General features: G+C 43.5%; 1 protein-coding gene across 2 annotated transcripts in view; it reads left to right on the top strand.

The window, feature by feature from the left end:
• The first annotated feature begins 2,047 nt into the window (after positions 1-2,047).
• Positions 2,048-17,837, top strand: part of SLC75A1 (solute carrier family 75 member 1) — a 28,118-nt gene continuing 12,328 nt past the window's right edge. Inside the window, exons 1-7 of one of the 2 annotated variants that reach the window (XM_076335841.1) lie at positions 2,048-2,116; positions 2,307-2,458; positions 4,657-4,846; positions 6,053-6,149; positions 10,866-10,969; positions 11,947-12,105; positions 13,878-14,066. In XM_076335841.1, the coding sequence (XP_076191956.1) occupies positions 4,676-4,846; positions 6,053-6,149; positions 10,866-10,969; positions 11,947-12,105; positions 13,878-14,066 (720 nt within the window). In that variant the 5' untranslated portion in view covers positions 2,048-2,116; positions 2,307-2,458; positions 4,657-4,675. The remainder of the gene's footprint in view (positions 2,117-2,306; positions 2,459-4,656; positions 4,847-6,052; positions 6,150-10,865; positions 10,970-11,946; positions 12,106-13,877; positions 14,067-17,837) is intronic. The other variant, XM_076335842.1, reaches the window with a different exon arrangement.

Below are 17,837 nucleotides of genomic sequence, written 5' to 3'. Positions count from 1 at the left end.
TTTTTTGGTTTTGTTTTGGGGGGGGGTTCAATAAATTAGGTCTGGAGTGGATAACTAAAATTTTCCATGCAGTCTGAACATTGGCTGAGTATAAAATACTAAGATGATGACCCTGTATGGCATTAAATCTTTTAAAAAATTAATGTTTGGGTTAATATTATTGCTCTTCAGTGATAGAGAAGGGAAGTAAAAACCAGAGTGGAAGAGGCATTACCTGAGTAAAAAACCAAGACTGACATAAGGAAAAAAACCAGTGTTAAGAAATGTAGTCTAAAACCCAAATTTCATAGAATCATTTAGGTTGGAAAAGACCCTTAAGATCATCAAGTCCAACCGTTAACCTAGCACTACCAAGTCCACCACTAAACCATGTCCCTAAACGCCACGTCTACACATCTTTTAAATACCTCTGGGGATGGTGACTCAACCACTTCCCTGGGCAGCCTGTTCCAATGCTTGATAACCCTTTTGGTGAAGAAGTATTTCCTCTTGTCGCTTGTTACTTGGGAGAAGAGACTGACACCCACCTGGCTACAACCTCCTTTCAGGTAGTTGTAGAGAGCGATGAGGTCTCCCCTGAGCCTCCTTTTCTGCAGGCTAAACAATCCCAGTTCCCTCATAATAATTTAAGTTATTATCTATCATCAGACCTGCAAGGTTTTGGACTGGCCTTCCACTGGGACAGGGTGGGCAGTGACCTATCTAGTTCTAGAAATAGCATGTCGTGTTTACATGCAAGATTGTATGACATGGTTGACTGCGATAACACAACTGGGCTCAGTGATCTGTAAAAGCTTTAGGTTGGTAGGTTTAGCAACAGGAAGAGCTGGATATTTTTTTTTTTTTTTAAAGCATCCGAATTCAGATGATGCCTGGTCAGTTCTATACAATGATTCAGAGCCAGAAGAATATATGTACATATATTTTCCAGACATTAAATGGTTATTCATGCTTACTCTGGAGCACCTCAAAGCAGAAGCTCACCTCCAAGTAAGCAGTGATCCTTGCATAATCATTCAGTTTTCAGAGTACATACCATATCTACCACATTCCTTTTCTCACACCAAACTGAGTATGTAAAATGCTCAGGTAAACACAAGAGTAGCAGCTTACTATTTGACCTAACTGGCACGTTAATCCTGATGTTACACTTAGATAAGCTCCTCCAAATCTAATCTGTTGGGGAAACCACGACAGAGATGTCACTGTTGAGTGAAGGTCCTCATCTGAGTGTTAATAACTGTAAATCCACACCACAAGTGGGACTGTATTACCTTGAAGGGAACCAGAATTCCTTTCAACACCTGTGTTAATTTGCTTTAAACACTTTGTTGGCAGATCCTTATGTATTTAAGACTATGAAGATACATATGCTTAGTCCACTTGCATAGACTCACATTTTAATTAGGCAGCTCGGACACCAGACACAGCTGGACAAGAGAACAATGCTAGACGGTGGTATCGATATCAAATCTATTCATGTTCTCTGTGCTAAAAACTCTACTGTTTTAAGGGAGCAGTTTGTTTTAGGAACAGAGTTATGTCTTTTGCAACTATCTTTTTGTCAGATACCAGGAAAATTTCATTTACCAAAACCACAGCTAACTGCTGCTGTAACGTGGCTATGTAGCAACTGTCAGAAGAACATTCCTCTCCTCTTGGAACAAGTTGTTTTCACTAAAAAAACCTTTAATACAAGAAGGAACGGCTGTGGTTTGTAGTATGAGATACCCTGTTAAACTGTTAATTTACGAGGACCGAGGCTGTCTCGACAAGGCACTTCCCTCAGTCTGGGTTTTAAGTCCCTCTCGACGGCCGGGCCCTGCCTTGCCTCTCCCTCAGCCCCGCGGGGCAGCGGCTCCCCGCCGCGCTGAGGGCAGCCTGCCCGGCCGCCGCCATCCCTCTCACAGGGCGGGCGGCCTCTCTCCATGGCGGCGCCCGGTGCGGAGCCGCGGGAGCGGCTCCATCCCCGGCCGGAAGAGGAAGGCCGCCGGGACGCTGTGGAGGGCCGGGGAGGAGCCGCCGCCGCCCGCCCGCAGCATCCCCAAGGGAGGGCTCTTGGCAGGCGGAGGGGACCCGCCCGCGCACCCTGCGGGCCCGGCCCCCCTGAGAAGCGGTAGGTGGCCCGGAGCGGGGCAGGCTCTGCCGGCGGCGTGGGAGGGAGGGCGGCCGGAGGAGCGGGTCTGGGCCGGGCACGGCGCGCCTCAGCGGGGCTGCGGGTCCCCGGGGGTCTGCCCAGGCGGCGGCGGAGGGTGCCTTGCGGGGTGGGACAGCGGGTCCTCGCCGCTGACACCACATCTTTCCAGGGCCGTCCGTTTCCCGCTCGGCGGCCCCTCTGGGCTGTGGCTGCTCTGGGAAATTGCTTTCCCCCCGCCCCCCACCCCGATTGAAACTCCTGCTCTTGACTTGAATCGGGACTTTGTTAAGGATTCAGAGGAGCATTCTCAAGGCTTAGCAGGTAAAGCCGGGCCTAGGAAATTTCAGAGCGGGGAAGGGGTGGTAAGAAAACACCAGAAGGATGACATTCTTCCTGCTGGCAGATGACAAATCTCTGTTTGTGCACTAGGGCAGGACCAGCTTCACAGCTGATCCCTTCCTGAGAGGCACAGCATCAAACCCCGGCCCTGCCGGCTGGAGGTCGAAGGCAGAAGCGATGAGACACAGATGGGGAGTCCTGGGGGGATGGCTGGGGAGAGCCGAGGTAGAGCCAAGCAAGCATCAGGGACACAAGTGTCCAGAGAAACAACTTCCCTAAACTGAAAATCCTCCCCCCACTTGAAACATGTCTCGCAGAAATCAAATGTCGTGGTAGAGGTGAAGTGTTTTGTTTTTGCTGACTGGATGCCAGGGCCTATAAAATGTTTGGTTGTTTCCTGCCTAGCAAAAAATATGGAGAGGTTTGAACAACAAAACTGATGGAGCACAAAGGCAAAAACACGTAGTACCTTGGGATATTGTGTAAGGGAAATTGCAACCACATAGCTGAAAGTGGAGCTGAATGAAAGGTCAGTGCTAGCATCAATAGGTTCAAGCCTCACGCTAGCTGAAATGGCAGTAAGGGTAAGATGTAAAGGATGTTACTCTGTGTAAATAACCCTGGAATAAAGTTCAGCTTGGTCATGCAGTTCAGTGGATGAATAAACAAATTGTGAGGAAAAACAAGAAAGAATCTGCCACAATGAACCCATCCCTCAACTGTTGGCTGGATAGACCTAGGGCCAGGGAGGATTTGTCTAAAGGAATGGTTGTTTTGGCTCCAGGTGCTCTTATATCATTTGGGTAAGCAAATAATGCTAAATATTTGTAGCGGTGATGACTTGCCATTTTAAATAAAGGATCCTGAACATAACCAAACTGTTCTGTTCACTAACAGATTTAAGAGTATTATGCCAAGAGTTTAATAAATGGATTGCAGGTGGCCCCCTTCCATGTTTACCTCGTGGTGTTTGAACTTTAATAATGCTTCAGTGCTAGTAAACTGAATCCACAGGTAAAGAGATGTCACAATAATATTTATTGCTGAGCATAACAAAGTGTTACGATCTTCAGTTAGTGTCATATGATGTTATATGCACAAGTGCCTTGTGTACATAATACGGTATGTCTTTTCTGGAATAGAATTTATATTAAGAATTGCTCAGTGTTTTCAATCCTGACTCATTGAAGTCAATGGATATTTTGGTATTGATTGACTTTGTTGGATGAAATTCTGTCTCCTTTTTTACTCATCTAGTGCAACAAACGTTCAGGGATTTTTGCAGTAGAAGGGACTGCAAATTTGATTGTTTTATGACTGAGATACGCTCTAATGTTTTACAAGTCTGAAGTTTGCAGTTTCATGGTTTGTATATTACTCCTTGATTTTGATATCTGTTGAAACTGAGTTTTTTTCAGGATACAGATTGACTTCTTTATTTGTTAAATACTGAACGTGATATGGCCTTGTTTAGGTCTTTAAGACAGTTTTGAAGTATTATCAAAGAAAGTTGATAGTTCTGATGTTTCTGACAAACTAAAAGGCTGCCTGAATCACTTGATGCCCCAACTCATATAGCCTATCAGTGGCTGTCATCCAGAGAAAGAAAAAAAAATTTCAAGTTTCAAAATTTTGTTGTGTTGTTTTTTGAGTTGCTGTTGCTGTCCAGGATTTATCTTGGCGACAGCATTCCTGCAATAGCTAGGAAGTATGCCTTATTTTTTTTTTTTCAATTGTTATTGCTTTAGTCATTTCTAGTATACACTGAAGTCATAAGTAATCTATTAGTTAGGGCACTCTTGTTTTGAATATCTATCTTATCTATTTTACTGTAATGCTGAGTTGAAAACATTTGGGAAAGTTGTATTAGCATTGCTCACATGTTAACAAACTTTAAATGCTCCTTAGTTCTGTGTTTTATTTGGGATGCTCCTATAATAGAGTTTGTTATCTTATTGCCCTTGTAGCCTGTTCTTGATGCAAGCAAACTTGGTGCTGAGCTAATAACCAAGACTAGAGAGTTGAGGTTCCTGTTCCCTTGAAAATCAGGTAGCTTAATATAGCCACAGCTTATATTTATTTTTGTGAAGTCTGTAGAAAGCGAGAATGAATCAGCAAGATACTCTTATAAAGGCCTGCAAAATGCTTCCTGTTGACTGGATATAAATGTAATTTTTTAGAAGCAGAGCACCTGGGAACATGGCCCTGCAAGAGAGAGAAACCAGCAGCAGCTCCATCAATGACAAGCAAGAACAGAACTGCAGTCGTGTTATTACAATTGTCTTCCTGGCACTCTTCATCGACTTGTTGGGATTCGCTCTCATTTTGCCACTGTTTCCTTCCATCCTTGATTATTACAGCCAGACTGAGGTAAGCAACAGAGAAAGTCAGCCTGTTGAAAATGTTAGGTATGAGATCTTTAGGGAAGGATGGAAGAAAAATCCCTTGCCTTGGGGCAAACCAAATAGCTGTAGGCAGAATACTAATATCCAGCACATTTAAATGGTTCATGGACTGAACTTGTTTATGAACCTGCACGAGACTCTTCCTCCTGCTTTTTCATTAAAATGAGGGATTTGTTTTGGGCAAAATTCAGGTATTTCTTAGGGGCTAGTCCTTGTAATTACCAGTGCGTTTGTGACTTACACTGATGTCCCTGGTGAGACAGAGTAAATGACAATCCATAATGGATCTGCATACTGGGATTTATCTAAGAACCAGAGATAAGAGCTCTTACCTTACTTGAGTATTTCACACACTCTCTTGCTCCCACCCCCAGCATCATGTTCACTAGGTCTCAACTCCCATTCTTAGGAGGGAGCTGCCTACTGGTCTGGGAACATGGGGCAGAAAGTTGTTTTGGTTCCCTGCTGTGCAGCTGCTTGCAGTTACCATTCTCAGGTGTTGCTGGACAAGATGAAGATGTTGTCAGGGGAGGAATTTTTGCAGCCCACACCTCTATCTCACAGCCCCTTTCTAACCCCACTCCAACTGCAGCTGTAGCCTTTGTCTTTCTTACAACCCTGTCTAGCCCTAACCATGGGCTCCGATCTCCATGATCTTCCCCCACTTCCAGTGTATTTCCTGTAGCCAAGATCTTCACCTTCTTTTCAGGGCCCCCTTCTTCTTTTCGAGTCCTCCTGCTCTTTCAGGAATGATTCTTTTTCGCACCACCTCTTCTTTCTGGACCTACAAGCCTCTGGTTCTCCCAGTCTAAATAGTGTATGTGCAGATGGATAGAATGTGTCTCATGTTGCTTTGTTAATTGAAGGATTCAGGACATGCTGCTTTTGTTTAGTTCAGGTTTTAGCAAGTAGCAGGCCTGATGGTTTAAAAAAGTTCAAATTCAGACATTCCCCCATGTAAATACATATACCCAATTATCTGCTGCCTGTTAGCATTCACAGTTTAAGCTATTTTTAGCCTATGACAACTGATCCACCAGGACATTTTCGTGAGGAGGAGTGAAGGAATCATCTAACGTTACCTCTAGTTCACTAAGTTCTGATGCTGTCTTTGAAAATAAAACAGAGAAACTGTCTTCCTGCTTCTATTTCCCAGCTATCTGTTTTGCAGGATGGATTCTATTTGTCGTTGCAACGTGGTGTGGACTGGTTTGCAGTGATGGTTGGGATGCCTCCAGAGCGGAAATACAACAGTGTCTTGTTTGGAGGTATGGAAATTAACAGTTAACAAGTTAACAGACTAAAAAAAAAAAGTGTGTTGTTTTCAAGTTATTTGCAGTGTTGATGTGAGGAATGATGAGGACAATGACAAGAAATACAAAAAGCATACTTGCCTGTTATTAGATTTAGACTTAAATAACACAGAAAATGTCTCTTACAGTAGGCTATAAATGATTTTGTTTTCACCACACTGATAGCAATGAAGAGTTGGACAGCCCTATCTCTGTCATTTGGAAACACCTAGACAGGCAGGAGGAATGGGCCAACAGGAACCTTCTGAAATTCAGTATGGGCAAATGCGATGTCCTGTCCCTTGCAGTGATACAGGCTCAGCACTGACTGGTGGGGAGCAGCTCTGCTGTAAAGGCCCTGGGCGTCCTGGTGAGCAGCAAGCTGAGCATGAGCCAGCCCTGGCAGCAAAACCACCAACAGCACCTGGGCTGTATGAACAGAAGCAGAGCCAGTAGATTGAGGGAAGTGATTGTCTCCTTCTACTCAGCACTTCTTAGACCACATCTAGAGCATTGCATCCAGTTTTGGCCCCCCAGTACAAGACAGACGTTCATAAACTGCAACGAGTTCAGCAGAGGGCCAGGAAGACAGAGAGTCTGGGGAGCCTGGGCTTGTTCAGCCTGGAGCTATTCACCCTTCCAATACCTATGGGGAGGTTATCAAGAAGACAGTGAAGCATTTCACTGTGGTGCATGGTGGGAGAAGGAGAGGCAACAGGCATAAGTAGAAGCAAGGGAGGTTCAGGCTGGAAATAAGGAGGAACTTTTTCACAGTGAGGGTGGCCAGTGGAACAGATTGCCCAGAGAGGTTTTGTAGTCTCCATCCTCAAAGGTTGTCAAACCCTGACTGGATGAAACCCTGAACAATCTGGTCTGACCTTGTAGCTGACCCTATAAGCAGGCAGTTGGAGTAGGTGACTTCCAGAGGTCCCTTTTAACCTGAATTATCCTATGATCTTGCCCAATTTGTTCTACAGATTGCTACAGAAATACAGGCCTGCTGTTCCTTATTGTCAGACTGCCAGCTGAGGGTCAGGAGTCTGCTGTGCTAGACCCTGCACAGTCACAGAAATTACTCTCCCTTCACAACTGATCCACACGTGATAAATCAGTAGGAAACACTGGAATTAGAAGCTTGTGAGTCCAAGTCTCACCTCCCTGCTGGGCAGCTATGGTGCAGCACTGCTTCTAAATCCCATTAGTCCTATTAAAAGCAGGGGAGCTGCTGACTTGCAGGGTCCAGAACCATTTGCTGTCACTAGGACATTCTGGTATGGGTGAGCTCCAGCGGGAGTAGTGCAGGAAATCCAGCAGCATATATGTCATGTTACACATCAGAGGTTCTTTTAGCTCCTTGCAATCTGGAGAGTTGTGAGGAAACTGGGATTTCAGAGTATGAAGATGTGAGGGTGTCTGGGTTAATTTTAATTGGAAATATCTAGATCCTCTCCTTTTAGTGAGCTGAGGCCTTCCCCAAGATAAGCAAAAGACTTTTAAGCTAAAAAAAAAAAAGCAAAACTTTATTAGAATATGAGTGTGAATGTATTGTTAATATTTAAAGTAGTTTTTTGGGGTTTAATAGGCATTAGAAAGTTTATAAACAACTTTCCTCTTTCCCACAGTGTCCTTGCAAGCGTGTTGTTGTTTCTGTGCTCATTTTCAGTCAGATTACTGGCTTTGAATGGTAGGAAACAGTTTTCTTTAATCCCTCAGAAACTGCTTTTTGTCTCCTCTAAGGCCTGACTGCGAGCCTCCTCCTTGTTCCTTCTCTCTGTCTCAGACTCTGTTTAAAGAAGGGGCTGGGAGCTCACAGTCGTGTCCAACTTGTTGCCTTTCCTTTTACCTGCTGTGTCCTGTACTCTTGGGAGTGCTGTATCTGTTGACTTGGCTTAGTTGCTTTCAAGGGGAAGGAAAAATCTCCCTGCTCCTTCCAGAGGAGTCCAACTGACTCTTTTGCCCTTTGAAGAAAATATAGCATCTAACTGGGAACATGCAAATAAAATAGACGCTGTTTGTCTCAGAAAGGAAGCTGGTATCCCTTGCTGTTTTCTCTCTAGGAGAAAAGTATTGAGAGAAAAGTATTTAGAAGCAGTATTGAGTAGTGATGGGAATGTTCGCTAATTACCTGGCAGCCACAGCCAGTGAGGGTGCAGAGAAGGTGGCTGAATTAATCTGATACCTGTCACATTTGACTCCATCTCTTCTGCTGTCTTTGATGACAGCTTTTCTTAATGAGCCATCTAATTTGCTAAACCAGCAGAAAACTACTTTTTTCTTTTCTTTTTTTCTGAATTAGTTTTATGCCAGATTAAGTTGAATTAGCTCACTGGAGAGTTGACAAGACTGCAGAAGCAGGGGAAGATGGACAAGCCATCTTAGTTGTAGTCAGCTCCTGTCTCAGTCCATCTTGTCTGATTGCACCTTAAATGGTTATAGTGGAAAGGTTCATTATACTTGTGATATTAAGCAGAGGCCACTGCAGTCTTCCTGCAGCCTGCATTCCTTCATTGCCTTCATCTGCAACAAGGAGCATAGGATCAGAAAGATAGTTGCAAGATCATCTTGTTGCTTCTCCCAGTGCAGGATATATTCTGCTCTCTTTCATCTTTGCTTAGACTGCAACCTCTTCAGGGCAGAAACCTTCCTTGCCCTTGGCAAGGCCCTGAGGGCACCAATACATAGTTGCGGTGATCAGCCTTCACCCCACACTTTCTGCCCAGTGGTTCAGGAGCTGTATTTCCACTCAGGCCTGGGCCTTGCTTAAGCTATGTCATAGGTATAGCCTTGTCTCTAGGGCTGTCTCTGCCTGTCTCTTGGATGGACCTTGGACCTACATTGCAGGTGTCTTATCTCCTGAATGGACCTACACTGTAGTCTTGTTTCCACTCCTTTCTCTGACCCTGTCTCCTGTTGGTGCTGACTGGACTCCCTGGATAGACCTGATGTATAACCCTTGCCTTGTCTGGGACTGTCAATGGACCCTGCTAGCGGCACCCTGCTCTGCCCAACCCATCCGGATCGTGTGGGACTGCACCCTCGTTGGTGAGGGCACTGCCAGTGTTGTGGTCACCCTCAGCTCCTGGCTCGTTCCCCTGTGTGGAACAGCCCTGCTTTTGCTGCTCCCTGGCTATGAAGTGTTTGGCATGTCTGGGTGTTTTTACAGTGCTAGAAATACAAGGAGGAAAACTTGTCTCTCATTAACATAAACTGCCAGTGTACCAATCTGTAAGATTGTGGCCAGCAGGTCGAGGGAGGTGATTCTGCCCCTCTACTCTGCTCTGGTGAGACCCCACCTGGAGTACTGCGTTCAGCTCTGGAGCCTTCAGCACAGGAAAGACATGTTGGAGCAGGTCCAGAGGAGGGCCACAAAAATGATCAGAGGGATGGAACACCTCTCCTATGAAGAAAGGCTGAGAGAGTTGGGGTTGTTCAGCCTGGAGAAGAGAAGGCTCCGGGGAGACCTTATTGTGGCCTTTCAATACTTCAAGGGGGCTTATAAGAAAGATGAGGACAGACTTTTTAGTAGGGTCTGTTGCAACAGGACAAGGGGGAATGGCTTTAAACTAAAGGGGGGTAGATTGAGACTAGATGTAAGGAAGAATTTTTTATGACGAGGATGGTGAAACACTGGCACAGGTTGCCCAGAGAGGTGGTGGATGCCCCATCCCTGGAAACATTCCAGGTCAGGCTGGACGGGGCTCTGAGCAACCTGGTCTAGTGGAAGATATCCCTGCCCATGGCAGGGGGGTTGGACTAGATGACCTTTAGATGTCCCTTCCAACCCAAACTATTCTATGATTCTATGATTCTATGATTTTTTTATACAGTTTTTTGGGCTTTTCAGCTATCATAAGCAGCTGTTCTCCCCAAGGTGTTCAGTATCAATATTCTGCTTCCCTCAAAGTTGATGGGAGCAGAACTTCTGGTCTCTGTCTCCTCTACCTTTTAAAGCTTTGATAGCTGAATGATCTGAGATGTATAACCCAGTTTTTCCTTTAGAGAAAAACTGTGACAGCAAGGCATTTTTTTCACCTGCTTGTTGAGAGTGTAGTGCAAATTAATAAGTGTGTGAAGCTAGAAATGGCAAGAGAAAAGAGGAATTAAAGATCACAGAAGCTGGAGGGAGATTTCAAAAGGCTCTTGGAGTCTGTCGGAATCACTCCTACCTCTTAGGGTGCCTCACTAACAACAGTGCTTATGGGCTTCTTTCCATGATAAGAAGGAAAGAAAAGCTAATTAAGTGTGACAGAATCAGGTTCAAACAATCAAAAAAATCTTAAAAGAACTGGGACTGTTAAAGAACTGTGTTATCTCTACTTTAAGAACAGAAAATGTATGTAGTCAGTTGGGGAAGCATTGGAGAATAAGCATTCCATTATAACCAGTGAGTTTCAAACCCCTTCTCACCAGTGAAGTAACCGGTGAATCATCCAGTTTATGCCTGTTACTCTGTTCTGTCTGTGTATCTGGTCTGTATTTGCTGCCTCAGTTAAATAACAATGCAAGGTAGGTGTTTTGAGGGTCGCTTAGTTTCGGAGACAAAGCTGTTCTTTATAGCTGTTGTTTTACATTTAATTGCGTACTTTTAAAGGACATAATGGAGTGATAGGTCTGGAACAGGTTGGCTGTCTTTGTATTTAAGATGAAGGCAGCAAGTCTAATGATATATGTGGTTTGTTTTTTTTTTTTTAGGTCTGATTGGCTCAATCTTTTCCATACTACAGTTTTTTTCCTCTCCCCTCACTGGTGCTGTGTCAGACTGCTTGGGCAGAAGGCCTGTCATCTTGATGACAGTGGTATGTGTCTCACGCTGATTTTAGTCATGCCATCTCAATACACAGTTGAAGGCACTGTGGTCTTGTGGTTAGCACAGAGGATTGGGAAATTCAACGTTCTAGATCTGATGGTTGTTGGCTGCTTCTTGCCAAGGCGCTTGGCCACACTTGCAAATGCGAGTGCTTAAGCTGAGCTTCCCAGATCCAGACCTGAACATAGAAGGCACCAAAATACCTATCTGTTTCTGGGATTTTCCAAAATCCCTTTCCCCTGTGTATGGGAGTATGACTTCAGATGCTCTATTAGACTTAATCCCTGTATATTTTAGTTCCCCAAGTGACTAATGAGGGCTGATCGCTTCATGACCTGTTTCACAGAGCCTGGGGATTGTTGGTTAGGAAGTGCTATATAGCAGTGTATGACGTATTTCGTATGAACATTCTCCAAAACGTTTTCTCTGTTGCTAGTCAGAGTATGGAGTTCTAATTACAGAAGCGCTGCAGAGCAAGTGCGTACATACATGATGGAACTTGGCAGCGACTGATATACAAATCCCCATATCCTGTAGGCTTGTGGAGAGTGAATTAAATAAGCATGTGTGCTTATGATTGATTATGAAATTTAAGGGCAAGAACTGTGAATTTTTCTTATTTTGAACTCAGAATTCTTTTGAAGTTGGAAACAAGTGGAGCGGGATGTACAAAAGTGGGTTTGTGCCCAGGACGGATTTAGCTCCCTCTGAGCTTTCTTTACTCTTCTAATTTTATTAGTAATCTCACATTTATATGAAGTTTGTATGGATTTGTTCCTACTTCTTTTATATCACTGTCCAGGACATAGTTCAGTATCAGTATATTCAGACATTTCTGTTACATGGGTTTTGGAGCACCTGTAGAAAGCAAACAAACAAAAAAAAATTAAATGTTTAGCTGGGAAGTATGCAGAAATAATACCAACTTCGCTCTGCTTTATAAAGAACCCTTTCTTGCTTCTGCAGATGGGTTTGATAACATCATACGCACTATGGGCTGCCTCTAGGACTTTCGGCGTTTTTCTTCTCTCCAGGATCGTAGGTGGAATAAGCAAAGGGAATGTCAGCCTCTCCACAGCTATAATTGCTGACTTGCACTCTCCAAAAGCACGGAGCAAGGGCATGGTGAGTTACACATGGGGGGTATATGTTTGGGCTTGCTAGGTAACTTTTAATTGATTTTTAGGTGCTCAGAATGTCTTCCTCGGGTGTGTATTCATTGTTCAAGTGAAAACATGATTTCATATACTACCTCGCTTCTGCAAAGATGCCAGATCGTTTTGCTGGTGAGCTCTTAGACTTTACTTGTCAATGACTTTTACCTACAAGTGAAACGCAGATGCCCCAGAGGTGGAAAAACTGCCTGTGTAAGTGTTTTAACTGTTACTCCTATTGATAACTGTAATCCTGGTTATAATAGCTTAGAAATCAAAAGGTCTTATGGCCCAGTTTCGGTAGCTGGAACCCAGTTACAGGACAACCCATTTTCCTCACCTTCCCAAACTGTGGAAGCGCAGCAGCACTGCACAGCACAGTGTGCCTCCTGACTTCCTTGGATGCTGCACTGACTTCAGGATTTGAGCTCAGCAGGTAAAGGATGTGGCATTTGGCTAACTGAGCAGTAAGTAGTATGAACAGCTGCCCTGCCCTCTTCCAGAAGGCAGCGGCCCAGATAGAAACATCCTGCAGGCTGAACTTTGCCTGTGAATTACGAGTTAGATCTTTGATCTTATAAAAACCCTTGGGGGCCCAAACTTCTCTTAACAGATTGTTATAAGCCACTATACAGGACAACTGCTTCTTGGGAGGGGAAAGCTTTAGATTTCACAGTGCTAGCTAATGAATTTTCCAAGCAATTTATTACAGTTCTGGTGAGCCAAAATATATTTTTATTTATGGATAGGGTAGCCATACAGCACTAGTAAATAAAATGGGTCAGGGCCTATTTTTAGGGCCTGAGAGCAAGTCACTTAGTACAGCATGGCTCACATCCATATGGCTGTACTCTCTTCTTTTCCAAAGCAGAGTAGGCATGTTCATTCTGCTTTCTGGGAAGAGACCAGCATCTGACTGATGCTATTCCCAAACTGTGATGAGCCATTGCCTGGTAGAGTGCTAGCTGGGCAGGCTGCAACAACACTGGAGACTGTGAGGTGACACCTGAGTGTGCCCTGGCCTTGTTTAGTTTAGTGCTATAGGTATAGTTAAATAGACTCAGGAAAGCAGGAGGATCGTGTCCTGGGATGACATGTTTGGGTCTTGCATATGCAAGTATACATCTTTGAATGTCTCTTAAAGACCATGAGCCAGATCCTGCACTGTTGTATTCTTAAGCAATCTCACTGAGCTGAGGACTCAAGTCAGTGCTCTTTTAAGCTCCCATCCAGTGTGTACAGATTCTACCTCTTTTCCTACGTGCTGGTTTCATAGTGAGTTAATAAATCCTCTTTAGTACCTGCACTAAATTCAGGTTGTTCCGGGAAGCCTCTTAGCCTGTTTGCTCTATGAGATGTAAATTTCTCAATACAGAAATTGCCAAAGTGTTTTAGAAGCTATAGACCTCGTTATGAATTCCTACCATGGTGCTGGCCGAGCAGTCCCTGAGGTGAGAATCGTTATTTCCCTTCCCAACTTCCTTTCGCTCATCACCACGTTGCAGTTTGTTCCTGCCACTTTCCTGACTAGACAGAAAATAAAATCAGTTATTTGGAAATAACAGTTTTTTCACACTTAACGCTCGTTGCTGTGCACTCCCTACATCCTCAGGGTGGTTATGTTCTGTATCTGGTTGCGTTTCTTTAAGGTAAATGCCAGGAAATTAAAATCGTTTTAAAACTGAGCTACCTGAACAAACTGGTGTCTAAAACTTCATGTCTGTGTTCATTGTATCACTGCAGGCAATGATTGGCGTTGCTTTCTCCCTTGGTTTTACCCTGGGTCCCATGATTGGAGCTTACCTAGCCATGGAGACAGAGAAAGGAGAAGTCTTCTATCTTCATTCGGCATTGTTAGCACTCGTGTTTGCTGTGGCTGATTTAATTTTCATCTTCTTCCTACTTCCGGAGACACTTCCCAAAGAAAAACGGGTAAAAGCACCATCAATCTGAAGATCTGTGTTTCTTGCAAAAACAGGATTTGAGAACTTTTGAAATACTGGAGGCAATGAAGAAGGGGCTGAGCCAGTATCTCAGGAATTTAGCTCATTCCTGGGACTAGGATTTAATATTATTATTCAGGCTGGTGTCAAAGTGGTTGCATGATGGTCCCATCTCCTAGCCCAGTGTAATATGAGAAATTCTTTATAGCTAACATGTCTGCTTAATTGCTGGTTTTGGTGTGTTAGGTTTAAATTTCTCAAAAACTAATGGGAGCCTAGGAGGAAGAGGGTCAATTTTAAACTATGATCAAAATGACTCCGTGGGGATGAATTTCAGCTAATCATAAAAGTAAATGCATCAGAGACTTTGCTTTCATTTAGCCAGTATATGTTAGAAATTTTCTTAACTATTATCTTGTCTTTGCTTGATTATTTTGAACACTCAAGTAGCAAATGACTCTTATCTCTGAGCTGTGCTGTCTTCCACAGATACAAAATAGCTACATGTGCTAAAATTCAGTGACTGTTTGGATTTGTGGGGCCAAACATTTATTAACATTATGATTTAATATTGTGTGATCAGACACTGTCCAAGATATATCTGATTAAAAGTCTCTTGGAACAGTCTCCTTTGGTAGTGTAGGAGAGACTGAATTCAGCCCTAGGTATCTGGGTGAAACACTTGATTTGAGGCCTTCAGCTAGATTGGATCTTTCCTATCGTCCCTTGTTTCTAAGCAGCACTTAGCCATTGAAGTGTGCTTGGTTTCTGGGTAGCCGAACCCATTTGACACTGAGAATTATTCAGGAAACTTTTGTCTGCAGTGCTCCTGCCAGGGCAAAAATTTTGACCTTCCCTGAGTGTTTCCCAGCAGGTTGTCCCCCACATGAAATTGGTTGCTCACGTTATCTTCCCAAGCACTGCAGCTATTTTATTTTTTTTTAACGGCTCTTCCATGTGTCATCTGTTCCCCTTTCCTATTTGGCTGTTTCTAAACATTCCGGATAAAATCCTGTTCTTGGTTAGAGCTGCACACTCTGGGGTGGTGGCAATATGTTGACATAGAGAAGTGCTGTAGAGCGAATCTGTATTCTATAAACAGTTCCACCTTTGCTGTAGAGGGATAAATGACTTGAGGGCCTTTTAGGACTGTATGATGACCAAATATCTCCCCCCTTCTTTTATTATCCTCTTGAGAGTTCTTCTGATAAGCTAGTCTGTGTTAGCCAACATGACTGAATTTTGGTAAGAAAATGAATACTGCTTTTCATACGTCCCTGCTTTTTGGGGCTCTGTCCCTGTGCAGCAGTGGGTATTGCGTGAGGTGTATTATTAACTGCCTCTGAGAGTCAGATCCCAGTCATGCAAAATACACAGGGTGTTTGATTGCTGATGGGATCGTGGTTTGTCTGGCATTGGAGCTTCTTGTGATTGGTATCAGTGTTAGTGCTTTTGTGCTGTCTCCTTTCAGCCTGCATCTGGGCCGTGGCCCTATGTGACTTACGTGTTCCAGGGTATTCATAATTTCACTTACTAGGCTGCTTTGCTCATTTCTTGGGTAATTCCTCCCGCTTTCTGAGTGGGAGGAGAGCAGTTCTCTTGGCCTCTGGATGACAGAGGAAAGGCAGGTATGTTCTCTGCCTTTCTGGAACTTGGCTGGGCTGAGCTGGAGCAGGTGCTCCCGAAGTATGGGAATGGATGCGTTGGAAGGACAAAGCTGTAAAAAGAGGGGAAATGATAATGATGAATGTAGGAGGATGTGCCAGTGGGATCAGACATCTGTTTCCTTGAAATATGCTGTGCTCTCATGATATTCTTGTTTCTCTATCAGTCCTCTTTTCAAAGGAGAGATGAAGTATTTAACATGCGTTCATGTTGGAGTTAACTTGTAGAAAGGGGAAGATGGAAGGGGACAGGGGGAACAAGGATGAGTTTTTTCATTCAAAGAGAACAGAATTTTTGCTATCCTTCTTCCCCTTTTTTTTCAACTGTTCCACAAGTTTATCAGGTGAAGAGTGACCAGAGAACTGTACTTTTCACCTAACGGAGACACTGGTCTTATGTGAGGTGGCCAAAACAGCTCCCGCTGTGACCTGCTTGGGAGAAGGGAGGAATAGAAAGGTCTCTAGTGGAATCTGTCCTCTTTAAGAGCTTTTGAGTAGATTTTTAGCTAAGCTAGTCATGGGCAAGGCTGCCTTGCTGGAGGGAGGGTCTTACAGGTGGTTTTTTGTTTGTTTGTTTTTTTCTGTCCAGCTAATCATGTAAGGACTATGTGTAGGGCTATGCAGCGTCACTAGCAGACTTATGGAAAAACAAGACTTTTGCTCTGCATACTAAACAGTGTCTGATTTGAAGGGTAAGGCTGGACCTTGGAAGGCCCAGGCTGCATTCCTGAAGGCACTGACTGTGCCTTCAAGACATTTTACTTAGTCTCTCTGCATTAGCGGAAAACAGAGTAAACAAAGACACTGTGAAAAATGTCTGCCATTCAGAGTGACTTTTGGGGTGATCGTGAAGTAAAATTGAGCAACTTTGGAGTAATAAATCATAAGCATAGAATTTAAATACAAGTTAGATGTTGCAGATTTTGAACCTGCAAAGAACCTAAACTCCATGCAGCTGGTGACACTGGGGCTGAAATTGGGAGTGTATACTTTGTTATTTGGGGGTGGTGAAACACTTCTGTCAGTTTTAGGACAATGTTTTCATTATCGATCAGTGGATGAAGTCACTTCTAGACTACTGCTTCTAGGGAAAAGATAGGAGAAATTAAAAGAAATTTACATGCACACACACCCCTGTATATTAAAAAAAATCTAATACATAGATGTATTTTTCATAAAACACGATTTTAAACATATACATATATAATGTCTATCCTCTGGACCAAACTAAAATCAGCCTTGTAGTACAAAGCAGCTTGGCACCCTGTCTGACATGGATAATAATTCAAAACAGGTACAAACTACAGGGTTTTTTATTCCTGGCAAACATGCTTGAAGAGAGTTGCTTGTTACCAGATTCTCTATGCTGTAGTACAAACACCGTCATGCCAACAAATGCAGGAACTGAGGATTGCTACAAGCCAGCTTCAGGAAATCCTCTTACAGACCTTTTAAAAGCATGAGGAAACTTCTTCTTGGGAGTGTCTGTTTACTCTCTGCAATACATGCAGTGGAAGGGGAAATAAATATGCCAGTTTGTTTTATGTGGATCAGCAGCTTTGTGGCTTTATACAAAACCAGCCTGGTATATTGAACTGGTTGCTATTGTGAGACTAATGGGCTCCAGAGCTCTGCTGTCGGATACTCAGAAGCTCTGACTATCAAAACAAGACAGGGGTCATGTTAATACCATATTGAAGGTCGATTTGTTTACAGCTTTATTAAATCCAGTCCATATGAATACTCAGGTCATGCACCGAGATTTAAGTTCCACTGATAATTTGACCTTTAATCTCTGTCCTCAAGGGGGTACTAGCTCCCTCCCTTCCTATCTGGGAAGAGAAGGAAGTTTATCAGATAAGGTCTGTGCAGTACTTTGAAGATATGAAATGCTAAGTGTCATTATTCAGGATTCTTGAGTCTGTCTTATCTCTTCCTGTGACTGTCATGTAAAGTGACAGTCTAAATTCTCCTACTTTAAAAGGAATTGTTTCCTTAAGAATTTAGACATTATTTCTTCTTTAGTATTGTCTTTAATTTTCTATACCTTAAAATAAAAAATAAACAAATTAAAAAATTAAATTCCCTATAGATGA

The sequence above is a fragment of the Aptenodytes patagonicus genome, chromosome 4 (assembly GCF_965638725.1).
Source record: "Aptenodytes patagonicus chromosome 4, bAptPat1.pri.cur, whole genome shotgun sequence".
NCBI classification, from domain to species: domain Eukaryota; kingdom Metazoa; phylum Chordata; class Aves; order Sphenisciformes; family Spheniscidae; genus Aptenodytes; species Aptenodytes patagonicus.
The sequence above is the reverse complement of the archived record's forward strand: the minus strand, read 5'-3'. Positions and strand labels throughout refer to the sequence as shown.